At 38.1% G+C, this 17546-nt stretch overlaps 1 protein-coding gene across 3 annotated transcripts in view; it reads right to left on the bottom strand.

The window, feature by feature from the left end:
• The window catches only part of SOCS5 (suppressor of cytokine signaling 5), an 87930-nt gene continuing 81811 nt past the window's right edge, over positions 11428-17546 (bottom strand). For 2 of the 3 annotated variants that reach the window (XM_018055196.1, XM_005686570.3), the window contains one exon: positions 11428-15597. In XM_018055196.1, the coding sequence (XP_017910685.1) occupies positions 13975-15585 (1611 nt within the window). In that variant the 5' untranslated portion in view covers positions 15586-15597 and the 3' untranslated portion in view covers positions 11428-13974. The remainder of the gene's footprint in view (positions 15598-17546) is intronic. The other variant, XM_018055195.1, reaches the window with a different exon arrangement.

The raw sequence follows: 17546 nt of genomic DNA, 5'->3' as shown, positions 1-17546 counted from the left end.
GGCATGGCAACCCACTCCAGTATTCTTGCCTGGAGACTCCCCATGGACAGAGGAGCCTGGCAGGCTACAGTCCATGGGGTCGCAAGAGTTGGACACGACTGAGCGTCTAAGCAGTCTAAGCACAGCACCATGTGTCAAGTGGGGAGGCAACAAACTAGGTGAGAAAGGACAGGGAGATTTCCCCGGAAGCCTCAGTCACGAAGCAGCCACACTGGCTTTCAAAGTCTCAGGCAACAATCGACAACAGTACAGGTTTCTCACAGGATGATACTGCGATAACCTATATTGGTGGTATGCGATGGCTACAACAGGTTTTAAGGCATCCTGCAGCCTTGCCTATGCTGTGTGTGTGTGTGTGTGTGTGTGTGTGTGTGTGTGTGTGTGTGTGTGTTTCCTAAGCCTAACAGTCATAGCCAGGTTAGAAAATAAAATGGTGCATTTGGAGAAAAATAATTCCTGAAACTTTTCTAAGTGTACTGCCACATTTCTACTGGGATATAAAAACATGAACCAGATGCTTAATAACTATACATCTATCAATCCCAAAGATAAATTCTTTTGCTTTATGGAAAACTAAAACATCTTATGAGCACTGAAATAAAAATTTGAATAGAATTATGGTTCTCTTTATCCTATCTGCTCCCCAATAATTTTCTGAGATTTATAAATAACGTTTCAACATTTGGATTATGTCCATCAGCAAAACTCCACATTAAGCCAACAGTATATAAGAGAACTACTGGTTGAATTTGCATTTCAGTCAAGCCTTTAACAGAGAAAAAGAAAGACTGGTTTTGATCAGAAGCTCCAGATTCCAGTTCTGCACAGCTGCTAATGTAATCAACGATGGATGGAAGGATAAGAAAACAGTATTTACCGAAAACTTACTATGTGCCAGGCACTGTGCTTTGTGTTTCTCAAGGATTAGTAAATGTATTTCCACACCACAATGCGGGTAGAGATGAGCCTGAAATGAGGAAACGGAGCCTGAGAGGCAGCTTACCAGCTAGTAGGCAGCTGAACTGAAGCACAACCCAGGCAGTCTGACAACAGCTACACAGCTAAAGTAAACTTGAGTTCTTCCAAAGAAAAACATTCGATAAAGGACTTCTTTCTTAATCGTTTTAGGTACATCTCTGTCTTTATATTAAGTCACATATTACAAATTTTTTTCAACTGCCAGAGTTCTGAAAATTAATGGTTAGTGCTTTTCCTATCATTTCTTATCTGAGATAATTTCCAAAATGTGATTCTGTGAAATGGGCAGGTAACTCCTTTACAATGAGAAGAAGCAAAAGCCAAGAGAAACTGTAATTTGACTGAGGTGACATGAGGGGTCATCTCTGAGCCTGAACCCAAGTCTTCTAACTCCATCACATCCCACCTCTCTGGTTGGTGGTTTAGTCGTGTCCAAATCTTACGACGCCATGGACTGCAGCCTGCCAGGCTCCTCTATCTCTGGGATTCTCCAGGCAAGAATACTGGAGGGGGAAGCCATTTCCTACTTGAGGGGATCTTCCCGACCCAGGAATCGAACCTGGGTCTCCTGCATTGCAGGCAGATTCTTAACCGACTGAGCTGTGAGGGAAGCCCAATCACATCAGACCTCTCTAAGATCTCATAAACTGTCGTACAGTTTTTCTTCAAGGACACCGTTTTCTAGTTTTTAAAAAGATGACTTTCAATGCCATAAAACTTAGGGTGGGTGGTTTCACAGAGTTACCTCCAACCATGTGAAACAACTGCCTTAGTTTTCCTAGCATTCATTTGTTCTGTGTATTACCTGTGGGTTTTCCCATTCACCACAGGAGGGTCATCATATTAGTTACCTCATCTTTTTTTTGGTATTTTTTTAATTGAAAGTATTAGTTGATTTACAATGATTTACATGATTTACAATGTATGATTTACAATGTTTCAGGTATATTTTAATAAAGTGTTTAGTTAAACCTCTGTAACTATTCTTTTTCAGATTCTTTTCCATTATGGGTTATTAGAAGATACTGAATATAGTTCCCTGTGGTATACAGTAGATCTTTCTTGTTTATTTATTTTATATTTAGTAACGTGTATCTGTTGATCCCAAGCTCCTAAATTATCCCTTCTCTTGCTTTTGGCAGCCATAAGTTTGTATTCTATGTCTGAGTCTATCTTTGTTTTGTAAATAGGTTCATTTGTCTCATTATTTTCAATTCTGCATATAAGTGATATCATGTAATATTTGTCTTTATCCATCTGGCTTAGTATGATAACCTCTAGGTCCATCCATGTGCTGCAAATGGCATTATTTCATCCTTGCTGTGGCTGAGTAATATTCCATCACACCCCCCCCCCCCCACATATTCTCTGTCCCTTCATCTGTTGATGGACATTTAGGTTGCTTCCATGTCTTGGATATTACAAATAGTGGTGCTGTGAACAGTGGGATGCATCCATCTTTTCAATAAGAACAGCTTTGTCTTTTCTGGATATATGCCCAGACTGGATCATATGGTAACTCTACTTTTAGTTTTGTTTTTTTTTTTAAGGAACCTCTATACTATTCACGGAGAAGGCAATAGCAACCCACTCCAGTACTCTTGCCTGGAAAATCCTATGGACGGAGGAGCCTGGAAGGCTGCAGTCCATGGGGTCGCTAAGAGTCGGGCACGACTGAGCGACTTTACTTTCACTTTTCACTTTCATGCATTGGAGAAGGAAATGGCAACCCACTCCAGTGTTCTTGCCTGGAGAATCCCAGGGACGGTGGAGCCTGGTGGGCTGCCGTCTATGGGGTCGCACAGAATCGGACACGACTGAAACGACTTAGCAGCAGTAGCAGCAGCTATACTATTCAATGGCTGTATTGAATAGCCATTCAGTGGCTTTATCAATTTACATTTCCACCAACAGAGCAAGAGGATTCCCTTTTCTCCACATTCTGACATTTATTATTTGTAGATTTTTTGATGATAGCCATTCTGATCAATATGAGGGGATACACTTCATTAGAGTTTTGATTTGCATTTCTCTAATAATTAGCAACATTGAGCATCTTTCCATGTGCTTTCTGGCCATTTTTATGTCTTTAGAGAAATGTGTATTTGATCTTCTGTGCATTTTTTTTTAATTGGGTCGTTTGCTTTTTTTGATATTGAGCTGCAAGTGCTGTTTGTATATTTTGGAGATCAGTCTCATGTTGGTCTTATCATTTGCAAATATTTTCTCCCATTCTGTGAGCTGTCTTTTTGCTTTGTTTATGGTTTCCTTTGCTGTGCACAAGTTTTTAATTATGTGCAATTTGTTTATTTTTGTTATTTTCATTACTCTAGGAGGTGTATCCAAAATTGCTGTGATCCGTGTTGAAAAATGTTTTGCTATGTTTCCCTCTAAAAGTTTTATAATATCCAGTCTTACATTTAGGTAGTCTGTTTTATTTTTGGTTATGGTGTTAGAGAATGCTCTAACTTTATTCTTTTACATGTAGCTGTCCAGGCTTCCAGCACTACTCACAGAGGCTGTCCTTTCTTCACTGTATCTTTGTGCTTCCTTTGTAGTAGACTGGGTGACTGTAAGTGTGGGCGTCATTTCTGGACTTGCTATCCTGCGCCACTGCTCTGTATTTCTGCTTTGTGTGTGCCAGTACCACACTGTTTTGATTACTGCATCTTTGTAGTTTAGTTTGAGGTCAGGGAGAATGATTCCTCCATCTGTTTTTCCTTCTCAAGATTGTTGTGGTTATGTTTTCACACAAATTTAGAAGATTTTGTTCTGGTTCTGTGAAAAATGTCACTGCTAACTTGGTAGGTATTGCACTGAATCGGTAGATTGCCCTGGGTAGTACAGTGACTTTGACAGTATTGAGTCTTCCAACCCAGAACACAGTGTGTCCTTTCACCTGTTTGCGTTATCTTTGATTTCTGTCATCAGCATCTTACAGGTTTCAGAGTACAGGTGCTTTGTTTCCTGTGCCTTGCTCTCTGCCTTTACCAGTGAGCTTTCCCATTCATAATTTACCAGTGAGTTTTCCCATTCATAATTTACCAGTGAGCTCTCTCATTCATAATTTTCCTGTTTCCAGTCGTGGCCTTCTCTTTTCCATCTGGAGGAGTTCCTGCAGCATTTCTTGTAAAGCTGGTTTGGCGGTGCCAAATTCCCTCTTTTGCTTGTCTATAAACATTTGATTTCTCCATCGAATCTGAACAAGAGACTTGCTGGGAAGAGTATTCTTGGTTGTAGGTTTTTCCCTTTCATCACTCTAAATACATGATGCCACTCCCTTCTGGCCTACAGAGTTTCAGCTGAAGATCAGCTGATAACCTCATGGGGATTCCCTTGTATCTTTTCTCTTGTTGCTTCTTTAAGATTCGTTCTCTTTAATTTTTGTCCATTTAATATGTCTCAGCATGTTCCTCCTTGGATTTATCCTGTATGGGACTCTCCACACTTCCTGGACTTGAGTGTTTCCTTTCCCATATTAGGGAAATTTTCAGCTATTATCTCTTCAAATATTTTCTTGGGTCCTTTTTCTCTTTTCCTTCTTAGAACCCTAGAATGCAAATGTTGGTACATTTAATGTTTTCCATAGGTCTTAGATTGTCCTCATTTCTTTCCATTTTTTAAAAATTCTCTTCTGCAGCAGTGATTTCTACCAATCTGTCTTCAAGCTCACTTATTTTTCTGCCTCATTTATTCTGCTCTTGATTCCTTTTCATTTCAGATATTGTATTATTCAGCTCTGACGATGATGCTAACTTCATAAAGTTCAGTAGTTTTCCTTCCTCTGCAATTTTTTGGAGTAGTTTCAGAAGGATAGGCATTTAACTCTTCTCTAAATGGTAGAATTCACCTGCAAAGCCATCTGGTCCTGGACTTTTGTTTGTTGGGAGTTTTAAAATTAATAATTCAATTTCAGTAATGGTAACTGGTCTGTTCATATTTTCTGTTTCTTCCTGGTTGAGTCTTGGGGAGATTGTAACCTAAGAATTTGTCCATGACTTCCAGGTTGTCCATTTTATTGGTGTATAGTTATTTGTAGGTAGTCTCTTATAATTCTTTGTATTTCTGTGACAGCAGTTGTAGTTTCTTCATTTTCACTTCTGATTTTACGGATTTGGGCCCTCTCCTTTTTTTCTTGATGAATCTGGCTAAAGACTTACCAGTTTTATCTGTTCAATGAACTAGCTTTTGGTTTCATTGGGTTTTGTTTTTTGTCTCTGGGTGTGATCTCCTTTAAATGACATAATCAGGTCTCTCTGAGGAGGTGGCATTTAAGCTTAAGAGATAAAGAATGAAAAGAACCTATCTTGCTATGTGGAAGACAGTGAAGGTGAGAATTTCAGGAGGGAGGAACCAGTGCAAAAGTCCTGAGGTTGGAAAGATGTTGGAGTGTTGAGGCCACTATCAGAAGCCAGCATGACAGCAGAGGAGGGAGCAAGGAGGGCAGCAGTGCTAGAAACAGTTGGAGAAACAGAAGACTCCCTAGATAATGAATTGGAGTAGCAATTAAGGGATTCTTAAAAGACGCTTACTCCTTGGAAGAAAAGTTATGACCAACCTAGACAGCATATTTAAAAGCAGAGACATTACTTTGCCAACAAAGGTCCGTCTAGTCAAGGCTATGGTTTTTCCTGTGGTCACGTATGGATGTGAGAGTTGGACTGTGAAGAAAGCTGAGCGCTGAAGAATTGATGCTTTTGAACTGTGGTGTTGGAGAAGCCTCTTGAGAGTGCCTTGGACTGCAAGGAGATCCAACCAGTCCATTCTGAAGGAGATCAGCCCTGGGATTTCTTTGGAAGGAATGATGCTGAAGCTGAAACTCCAGTACTTTGGCCACCTCATGCCAAGAGTTGACTCACGGGAAAAGACTCTGATGCTGGGAGGGATTGGGGGCAGGAGGAGAAGGGGACAACAGAGGATGAGATGGCTGGATGGCATCACTGACTCAACGGACGTGAGTCTGAGTGAACTCCGGGAGTTGGTGATGGACAGGGAGGCCTGGCGTGCTGCGATTCATGGGGTCACAAAGAGTCGGACACAACTGAGTGACTGAACTGAACTGAGGGGCCTGCTGCCTGGACAATCCCATGGGCCGAGGAGCCTGGTGGGCTGCAGTCCATGGGGTCGCTGAGGGTCGGACATGACTAAGCGACTTCACTTTCACTTTCATGCATTGAAGAAGGACACGGCAACCCACTCCAGTGTTCTTGCCTGGAGAATCCCAGGGACAGGGAAGCCTGGTGGGCTGCCGTCTGTGGGGTTGCACAGAGTCAGACACGACTGAAGTGACTTAGCAGCAGCAGCAGCAGGGGCCTATTACCTCAACACTTTTATGAATGGTTTAGAATCTATTTTTATCAGTTGTTGAAAATCTATTGTCCCCTTGACATGAAAATAAGGGACAAAGTACTGAAACTTGGTTCACAAAATTAGGATCCAGAAAATTAAGGTATCACTGATAAGCGCTTAGGTTCTGGCCTCAACCCTGGTTTGATACCTAGCTCCAACATTCACACTCTCTGACTCTGGACAAGTACTTAACCCCTCTAAGTCAAATATCAAGACAAGCAGAGGATTAGACACAGCAGCTCAAGTAAATCTTATGTATTACACAATAATTCATCTGCTGCATCAGGTTATATATGGCTTGTTTCTTGGGCCAAGAGGCTGTTCTGATGGCTTCCCCTCTAGGATTATTTTAGGTACATCACCCAGACTCTGACAGAATTCACAGATTAAATGTAGACCCTTAACATTTATTTTGTTCATGTCACCAATATAATGCCTCTCAGATTACCTACTTGAAGGATGGAAATTTAGTATAGCCAAATTTTAGAAATTAATTTTAGTTTTCTAATCCTATTATTACTCAGATAGAAATTGCTAAAAGATATTTTAAAATACAGTTTGCAAATTTTATCAGTCTTGTAACTACTACTATATACTGAAATTTTTTTCTATTCCTATATAATGTCATTAAAATTTAACACTTCCTCTATTACACTCAAGGGCATCTTAAAATATTTATAAAATTAGATAAATTATTCCAGTTCAATTTTAAAAATATATTCAAGTGTTTATAAAAAACTATATAGTAATTCATCTTTAACAGAAGCCAATAAAAAGTAGGATTAAGTGCATAATTGTATGTATTTTAAGACAGATGAGAACATATTAGACTGTTCAGTGTAATGCTAAGTTGTAGTGTTTAAAAAATACCCTAAACTCTCGGGTTCTAGTTAAAAATAAGAAATACTTTCTTAAGAGAAAAAAGTATCAGAAAGTAAGTACTATACATTTATAAACATAACCCTGAGTACTAAAATAAGAACTTGATGCAGTCTTCACTTACTAAAATTAAAAATGAGAAAAATTCCATCAATTAGAATAGCTTTTGGGGGTTTAAATTCAGTAACTCCCTCTTAAATCTTATTTTGACGCCGTTCTCAGCATTTTTGTCAGGCTGAAAAAAATTTTTGATGTTTAGATTTTACATAATTTTCCTATTCTCTATATAAAGCTGAGTGATGACCTTTCCCCTAAATATTACTTCTTTGCATTAAAAATGTGCCTTTCAAAAATACACTATCTGTATTTTATTTTAAAACAGGATACATATTCATATTAAATGGGAGATACTAGCTTGGCTTTCCTATAATTTGCTTACATTTGGAGAAATTATGACATACCTAACAATGTTCTAAGCAAGCAAAACTGGTGGGGTTCCGTGCCCCTTTGCCAGTTTCTTTCAGATGTGCTCCTCAGCTTAATTCCAGTGGTATTAAGGGACCCAGGCAAATTTCACAGGGCATCCTTTCTCCAGTCTCTCTAGGTTATAATCCATTTTACGGCTGCTGGCATAATCTCTTTAATTCTACCTTGCTATGAACCTAGATAAATTCAGACTCTTCAGTCTAGTATATTCAAAAGTTACACTCAACAGTCTTCTACCTCACCCTGCTTTCATCTGTTGCTACTTACCACTACACTGTCACCCCTCACTTCTCCACTATCTGCTCATCAATTTCTTAGACATTCTTGTGATGAAATAAACCTATGACACCAAATCACCCTGCCTCCAAGTGGGTCACTTTTCTATTTTTCCTTATCAAGCATGCAACGTTTCTGCTGAATTACTTTTTCATTAGTCTATTTTCATCACTCCATATTTATATACTTGCCTCTGTCCCCATTAGTTTAAAAGTTCTATGAGATGAAGATTCTCATCTTCTACTGACATTTTATTTCAAGAAACCATCAGTGACTTGAATTTAATTCACACCACTGAATGACCTGTCTCAAAAATCTGAAGAAAGTTAGGTCCACACTGAATCAGGTAGAGAGTAAAATTTGGACCATATCTGAGTATGCCCTAAAAGTGATTCAAGGTCCACAGCTCTCTTCCTCTCTTGGTATGTTACCATCTATCTTTATCCATATTTCAAAAACTTTCATCTTTTGTTAGAAATGCATGGATAATATTGGAAGAGAAAAATAATAAATGTTAATAGCAGTTACCTCTACAAAATGGGAGTTGGGAGGGTCAAGGTCAGGGTTGATGCTGGTAGGGGAAATGGTAATACGGGTTTTGCTGGGGTCCTGATTATTTTTAAAAGTTTTTAGACTACACTGTGCAGCATGTGGGATCTTAGTTCCCCAACCAGGGATTAAACCTGTGCCCACCCTGCATTGGGAACATGGAGTCTTAACCACTGAACTGCCAGGGAGGTCCCATCTGAGGTACCAATTCTTTATAATCTTAGTATTTTCGAAGTATTCCATAATGAACTTGCTTTTTCATATAAACACTTGTACTAAAAAAAGACATATTAACTTGACATGGAAAACATGACAACTAATTTGACATGGATGAAGTTTTAAAACTGGATACAAGGCTTATGATTCCAGTATTTGAAAAGTTTTTGAAGCACAAGTCCTCTATTGAAAGTAGATGGCTTAAAAAACAAAAGTTAATGATATAGAATCTTGAATTGACAAATTAAGGTAAGTACTGCCATCATTACTTCTCTCAAAGGAACTCTTGCTTCCCTGGTGGGTCTGCCCTGGTGGCTCAGATGGTAAAGAATCAGCCTGTAATGCAGGAGACCTGGGTTCGATCTCTTGGTTGGGAAGATCCCTGGAGAAGGGGAAGGCTACCCACTCCAGTATTCTTGCCTTGAGAATTCCATATTCCTGATGGGCTATAGCCCATAGGGTCTCAAAGAGTCGGCCATGACTGAGCAACTAACACTTTCACTTTTTCCAAAGAAACACTTAACCCCTGCAGAATTCCTAGCCCTTGCCATCCTGTCCTGTAGTTTTAAGTATTATTCATATAGCAATGCCCCATATTTTCTTTTCCCCCTTAACTCTACATGCAGACATCCCAATGTCTCCACTGAGATAATAGTAATTCATACATCCCAATGTCTCCCCTAAGATAATTAATAGCAATTTCAAAATCAACATACCCAAGGTCAAGATTTGACTTATACTCTCCAATTTGCTCCTCCAATGTTATTCTAAAATCATAGCATCACCATCCTTTGCTCAAAATCAGTCATCTTTGATTTCTTCTTTCTTCACATCCAACCTATCACCAAATCCTGTCATCTTCTTCCAGCAAAAGACTCCTCCCTATGACACCACTCCAATCTAGGCTCTCACCGTCTCTCACCTAGATGACTACAATTTTGCCCCACTGCAGCTTGTTCTCCATCTATTAAAGGAATATAAGGCAGAACATGTCACCTCCTTATTACCATCAGACTCAATAAAATTTAGATTCCTTAGTTTGGACCCATAGCCCTAAGTGGTCAGGCCCCTGTCAATCTCTGCAACGTTATCACCTATCATTTCCCACCATACTCACTGGGCTTGGCTTACTAGCATTCTTTTTCAGTATAAAAGCTCATTCCTGCTTTCAGATCTTTAGTTTTATTATTCATCAAAATACTTTTCTTTGATATTGTTGATTTTCTTCTCATCACTCAAGGTCACCATTCCCCAATGACCCTGTAACTTTGTCTGATAACCCAGTGTGTACCCATCACTAAAATGGTGATGGGCGCACATGGGTCTTCAATGAGTATTTGTTGAATGAATAGCTGAAATGAGTCTTAATGGTTAATCAAGCTTCCTGGGTATGGAAAGTTGTTCCAACTGAACCTTACTTTGTAAGGACAATTCATCCACACACCGCCCTCCCCGCCCCAAACCACCAACCACCTCCCACAAACACTCCATCCCAAACCTCCTTAGAAATATACCACAATGTGAAAGTCTACGTTCTGTATTTGGCTGTTGCAAAAATATGAAATAAAACATGAGCCTAGATATGCAGTTTTTATGCACCAAGCAGTATTGCTTCCTTTGGAAATAATATTTCTCACCTTTAAGTCAGCCTTTAGTGTGCTTGTTTATCTAATTTCATCTAGGTTACAATGTATGTGTTGTGGTATGGAATATGAAGGAACTCATGTGATCTGCCCTGTGTTAACTCTTAACACACTCCCGGAGATGAACATAGGCTCTGCATCTTTCCAAGGAGAGTTTTGACTCATCCAGACTCTTTGCCACTACCAAAAAGCAACTTTATAGCTTTCTTTGTTATAAAAATAAGGGATCTAAGGCCAATCTCAATAAAACTTACCAAACTAATATTTAGTGATATGGAGCAAGAGAAAACTTAGGATGAAAATGAACAGCAACAAGGTCAAAATGTCAAATTAAAATGTTCATAAACTCTGAATTTTGTCAAAATGAGTCTTAGAATTCAAGTATCAATTTTTATGGCTCAAGCCACTATAAATCTTATATAAATCTTCTCATGGACCATAAGAACACACATCAGTTTGTGAAGTGTGATTATTTGGGCTCAACTTTTGTCTAAGAAATGTAAATTTAATTATGACTCTTAATAACTATATTTAAACCAAGCTGTTCCTTCAAAGAATCTTTACTGTGTTTAGCCAGTAAAGAAAATTTTAATGAATGCTTTCTCTTTACAAGGTATTACAAATAAGATTATGGTTATAAGTCTAAACTTCAGGTGCAGATAATCAAATCTGAATGGTACAAGGATAGAGTGTGTGTATGTAAGTGTGTATATATATGTGTATATATATATATATAAAGCCTTTAAATGATTTTGCATCAGATGTCAGTATTAATGTTGAAAGTAATATTAACATCGTAAACACATATGTATGTATGTGTATATGTATACAGAGAATATGAATGAATGGATAATGAACTCAATGAGAATGTATATGAACCAGAGCAATCTTTCTTTGGGTTAATTATAATTACTTCTATATGAAGTCTCTAAACTTCTAAAGAATTTCCCAGTTTGTATTAAAATGCACTTGAAAAAAACCATGAAAACATAAATTTAGTTGACAGACTACAGTGGGATTCAGAGAAAGACACAGTGAATATAGACTTAGGTGCAGTTTCATGCTGGTGATTTTTCTTTTTTTAAAATGTAAGCCACTAATTTTTTTAAGAAAAAAATTCAAACCCAAAGTTGCATATGAATATACACACAAACTGAAACATAAGTGACTTTTAGCACAGTGTATACATGCTTACATAAACTCAAATATTTACACATTTAAAACAATTTCCATTTAACATAAGACATTTCTGAAATACATAAAAGCATTAATACTTTCTATAAAACTACAATTAAAACATCAATTTCCTACAAGCATATAAAACATGAAGTGCTTTCTTGGAGTTTCAAGTTACCTCTTTAAAACAAGATCTTGCTTGCATATATAGTCTTTCTCCAATTATCAGTATGAACTCTTTATTTCCCCAAGAGGTTTATTTTTCAGGTACATTATAAGTTCAAGAAAACGGACCCAACAATTATGCAATGTAATTATGTCATAACAACTTAATTGCACATAATGCTTTAAAGTAGGTTTGGATGACGTTCTCAAACACTTTGGTATTTGTTCTTCAGGGACTTCTATTAGAAATGACAGGAATTATAAGTCCCTTCAATCCCCATTTTGCTTTAAAATGGACAAGTCTTTGGTTAAAGTTTCTACATTTTGGGCATTTATCATTAATTAAAATGGTCCCCAAACCAATAAATGGTGCTACTGTTATTAATTCACAAGACTTCATTTAACTTGCTTCTGATGCAGGAGGCTACAGATATTCATTTACTATATCATGTCATTGATAGTTTCAATCTTTCACTTATAAGCAGAGAAATCAACAGGCTTAGTCAGTATTTCTCTGTTCATTTTCTGTTATAACCTAAACTATACAGTAATTTTCAGTAACTGGAGAGATACTGTTCCACAGTATATGTGAGTATGATTGGAAAGATGTACAGAATTAAATTTAGAATTAGCTTACTTGGAATAAGTCAATATTAGACTGTTCAGTAATTCTGCATTAGCTATAGTAGGTTGCCAGGTAATGCTTATTTAAAAACCCCAAACCATTCCATGTACAAGAGAAATTGTTGCAAATGTATAAAACAGCAGATATACAAGGAGAACACCAAACATACTTTATTAGCACAAAAAAGCAGCCATAACAAGGCACAGCAAGCAGAAACATACATTAGCAGTCAAAGGGTTAGTGTTGCATACAAATATAGCTTTTCTTTTTTGTGGCCTTGGCAACAGCCATTGGGATGTAAAATAACTTTCTGTAGCAGCAGGTAAGGAAACTAGGGAGCACTCACCAGTGGTACAGAGCACGTTAACAGAAAGACACAAGAACGGATTTGACTACTTTAGTGCAAAATGTCTAAGACGGACTGTAAATTCGGTTCAATACTAAGAAGCAAACACTAGAACTTGGTATTACGTCCAAAATAGCTCACTCAAGTAGTACTGCATACTATTCTAAGTGACAAAAAGGTGCTAAGTAAAGTTATTTACAGATAAAATGGTTGTACAGTACCTTTTAAATCAGCAATTTAGTTTTCAGATTTTCCATTGAAAATTAAGTGCACTGAAATTCTATAACTTGTACTTAAGCAATTCAGCTATGAGAGTTTACAACAAAGAGATAAATACTGCCATCCAAATTATGAGTTACAGTTTAACAATAATTTCAACGACCAGCAACCACTGTGTTAGTATCACCTGACTTGTCTAGGTATCTTCTCGTTTCACTTTCTTCATGGTTCACAAACTCATCATGGGCATAGAAAAAGATCCAACTTTAACGATCCAGCAAATCGACTGCACATGTCAACTTAAAAAAATCACACGCAGGCCTACCTTGCAGCAGCTATTTCCAAGGCGTTTTAAGTTAAAGCACTCATTAAAAAATGAATACCTAAGACCTTAAATAAAATTCTACTACCAACTTTTTATAAGTCTGAAATTTTAAGAACGACTACTTAGAAAATCTGGTTTACTTAACAGTACCTTTTGCAGAAGAGAAAAGGAGACTGACTATAAACTATATCAACACTTACGTGAACTGCACTATGCCCTTGTGGCCAGAAAATTGCATTTTATTTTTTTCCCTAAAAGGAAGGCAGTCTTTATTTTTTTGGACTTCCAAACTTGACTTACAGTAACTATAAACATCACTACTTTTGGAAGGTTATAGAAAAATTCTTAGAAAAAATAATAATTTCAAACATTAGTCATACTGTTCAAATACTCATTCAATATTAATAATTTGTTCTTCAGTAAGAAATAGAATTCTTCATAGCAAATGCCCCAGAGTTGCTTCACTCAGTTATTACTACAGCCATTAAAAACCAAACTGTCAGCTAAATCGGCAGAGTGTTTTTGCAGCCTTACTGAATACCGGTAGCTCTATCCCCTGTTGTCTCAATAGGCACCACATTTACTGAGTAAAAGTAACAGCAGATTGCGCCTGACAGATACTAACACTAAGCTTACATACTGTACTGGAAAAACCTAACACTGATATGTGTGCTTGCTATAGGTATACTGCCTGATGCACATAAAAGCAGATCTAGTTAATGCCCTTTGGGGACAGGAGGGTTTACTTTGCTTTGACTGGTTCTCGTTCTAGCCAGCGAACTCTAACTTTCTGTTTATAATGATACTCTTTTAAAAAATCCTGTAACATCGATGGTAAAGGGAGCCCATCAATTCCGTCATACGTCGTGCATCTGCAGATGACTGCACGGCAGATGTACTGCAGGCTAAAAGGGAAAGTCCTGTTGAGTGATATTGTAAGCAATGGTTCAAAAAACATGCAAGAGCTGGGGTCTTTGTAATGTTCCAAAAGTCCTGTTACAGTGGAGGAGTGAAACACACATGGGTCATGGGCATCGAAACTAAAGTTGTGATTCCACTGTTCAATTCGGGCATGCAGGGACCTGTTGTAGCGACGGAAGCTCACAGAGAAGAGGTAGTCCTCTTGTGCAGAGTCCCTGAGCAAAAATGTCCCTTCAGGTTTCCCTTCCAGAAGGGCTTCTGCTTCGTAGCGGTCCATCACTCCCCAGTAACAGGGATTACCTGTGATCTGGAGCAAGTCCGGCACGAGGCAGTGTATGTAATCGATCTGCGTGTGGACTTTCCAGGCTCCCTGTCTGCTAACATGGGCATGGCTGTCTCCAGATACCTGACGTTGCTTCTGCCTCCGTGACTGCAAACACAGTGTGGTTGTGTCCTCTTCTGAGTCACAGTTAGCCTGTGGAATTGCAGAACTGTCCCCATTTACTTCAGTCATTCCAGGAGCTAACTTTGGTCCCAGTTTATATAACGGGTTAACCTGTGCAGTGGCTTCGAATGTATGTATTTGTGCGTTGGGAGGGGGGTCTACCCCTTCTTCAATACTAAGCCGCCTTCTCTCTCGAAGCCGATCTTCTTCATCTTCTGCAGAAACCAAGGATGGGTCAAATGTATCAAAAAATGTTGAATGTGGGCTCACAGGGGCCGTATGCTGCTTTATCAAATGCCATTTTTGGGCCAAATCTGAGCCAGCAGGAAAAGGGCATTTCTCAAGCATTAATTCAGAAAGATGTATTTTTCTTTTATTAGAAAATAGGGGCTTTGACTGCTTGCTGTAAGTTCTCATGGGAAAACACAAGCCCACAGTATCCTGCAACCTCTGTCTCAGAGAGCGACTTCCTACAGTCCTGCTGGACACGCTGTCCATGTCGTGCATGGAGCTGACGCCGTACCGCCGCTCTCTCCTTTGAAGTCCATTTCGAGTTCTACCAAACTTTTTATCCGTATCCAGGGAACTCTGTGTCTTTGTAGAACAGGAATGTTTCTTCTTCCCACCCCAAGGAGCATGTCGAGAGTAGGAATCTCTTCTTGCAAGTCTTGTTCCTGGGGTGACACATGAGTCATTATCCTTTTCAATGCTTATTTCAACAATCTGAGGAATTTCAGCGGCACAGTTTTGGTTTCTCCTTGAAGAATTCTTTGAAGGGCTTAACCCTAGTTGTAAGGCAACGTTTTCTCTTAAGGGACTGCTTTGCTGCTGAGGAGCTGAGTCTCCTAAAGTGATGGTTTTCTCTTTGACAGACAAACATCTGTTGGAGTTCATATCCACATTTTCACTACGGTTTCCGCCCTCGTGACTGAAGAGATTCTGACATCTGTACTTGAAGTTATTCCACATTTTCCCCACTTTATCCATTGATTATAAGACCTAAAGACAAAAAAATAGAAATACAGAAAATAAGTTAATCAAAGGAGTGTGTGAAAACAAAAAAGGCAGTGAGTACCGCCCCCCCCTCTTTTTCTCATGGGAAACATCAGTGGTTCTGGTCAGAAATTGACATCACATCACCCCATTACTGTGGTAAGGGCTATGAGATCCTACTGTGGTACCATTATTCAAGCAAGTCCTCACCTTCTACTTCCCTTCAAATAGAATACAGAACTCAGAGCAAAGGAAACAAACCCTTTTCATTAAACTCTGGTGGCTTTTTCACATGTATTGTTGGTAATCACTAAGTTGTGTCCGACACTTTGCAACCCTATGGACTGTAGGCCACCAGGCTCCTCTGTCCATGGGATTTCCCAGGAAAGAATACTGGAGTGGGTTGCCATTTCCTTTTCCAGGGGATCTTCCTGATCCGTGGGATCTCCAGGAATCAAACATATATCTCCTGCATTACAGGTGGATTCTTTGCCACTGAGTCATCAGGCCATTTTGACATTGGTTTCTGTCTCCTTACTTTGAATAATTTAGGTACTGCCTCAAGTATTATAAAGGGAAAATATGTTTTGCATTGTTGAAACACATCTTCATTCAACTTCTTAAAAGTGATAATCAGGACCACATTTGTGTAATACATCAAAATTAATTAAAAAAACCTCTAAGCAGTAATCTAATTTCACTTACCAACTAACTCTACTCCACTCACTAACAATCTAAGCCTTACAGGTCAATCACTTGTAAAAATCCCTAATCTGCCCTCCTCACCGTATGACATAACTTTTTTCTGTGATTTTAAAGTAGTTTGAGTGTAAGAGAAAACAGGAAAAAAGAAAGATAATACAGTGTTTAAATAGAAGTTAAGTGTCTCGATTCTTAATCCTGGAAAAACTTGAAAATAACAGAGTAATAGAAAACAAGTTATGATACTATAGTAATTTAAAAACAAAAACTATGCAGTTTGGGTTTTTTATTCTTGCTCCTTTAAAAAAAATCTAAAGCAGATCATGACACTTTACAAGTAAATTATTGTAAGACTATGACATTTATAGGCACACTGTCTCATTCAGTAACCTAAAAATCAACATTAGATGAAGTAGAAAAGCCTAAACTTAAACTTCAACCAGTTTTATCACAATATGACAGCAGAAGCTTTTTCTTCTTCTATTTTGACATTTAATATTTATGGTACTTTTTCCCCAGAATTTTTTGTTCATGTTTATTTACTATCTCATTGTGTACTATTCTGTACAGTTCAGAAGCAGTATTGGAAAACTGAGTTTTAACAGTGATAAGAGTCATTAGAGCTGATCTTTCCATAAATGACTAAATCTCTTTGTCAGAAATACTTCCATTTTCAAGAAGCTGACTAGGAGCAAGAGAAATAAACTTTCTTAAGAAGAATTACATATCTTCCCTTTAGTTTCCTACAGAAAGGGTCTTGAACTAACAGTGCTCTTGGAATAATGGCAATGCCAACACAGATAATTAATGTCTCTGAAATCGTAAAATGTATGGTGAGAGTCCTCTTTATTAAAAGCATACTGTTAAGTACATAGAAATTTGCATGATAGGTGGTATATGTTCTAATAAAATGTTAGATGGGACTGTTAAATCTATCAAACTCTGTCAGAACATTTTGCTTCCTCCTCCTTGCAAAGGAAATCTTTTGTAAGCATTTTTTGAGTCTTACAGCATTTGAACATGTTTTGTTTTTATCATTTATTCTTTATATATTAAGATTTCACTTTTGACCCTATTATTTTTAGGACTAATTCCTACTCCATTTTTGTTGACTCTAGAATTTGTAGATATACTCTTCCAAAATCCTAGCCCCTTTTAGCCTGGCTTCCGTCTCATTTCTTAAAGTTGCTTTTTATTTTTACCTAATTCATACATTTACAGTTTCAAAGGTCAAACACTACTACAAGGCTTAC

This window comes from Capra hircus, chromosome 11 (assembly GCF_001704415.2).
Source record: "Capra hircus breed San Clemente chromosome 11, ASM170441v1, whole genome shotgun sequence".
Classification (NCBI taxonomy): Eukaryota; Metazoa; Chordata; class Mammalia; order Artiodactyla; family Bovidae; genus Capra; species Capra hircus.
The sequence above is the reverse complement of the archived record's forward strand: the minus strand, read 5'-3'. Positions and strand labels throughout refer to the sequence as shown.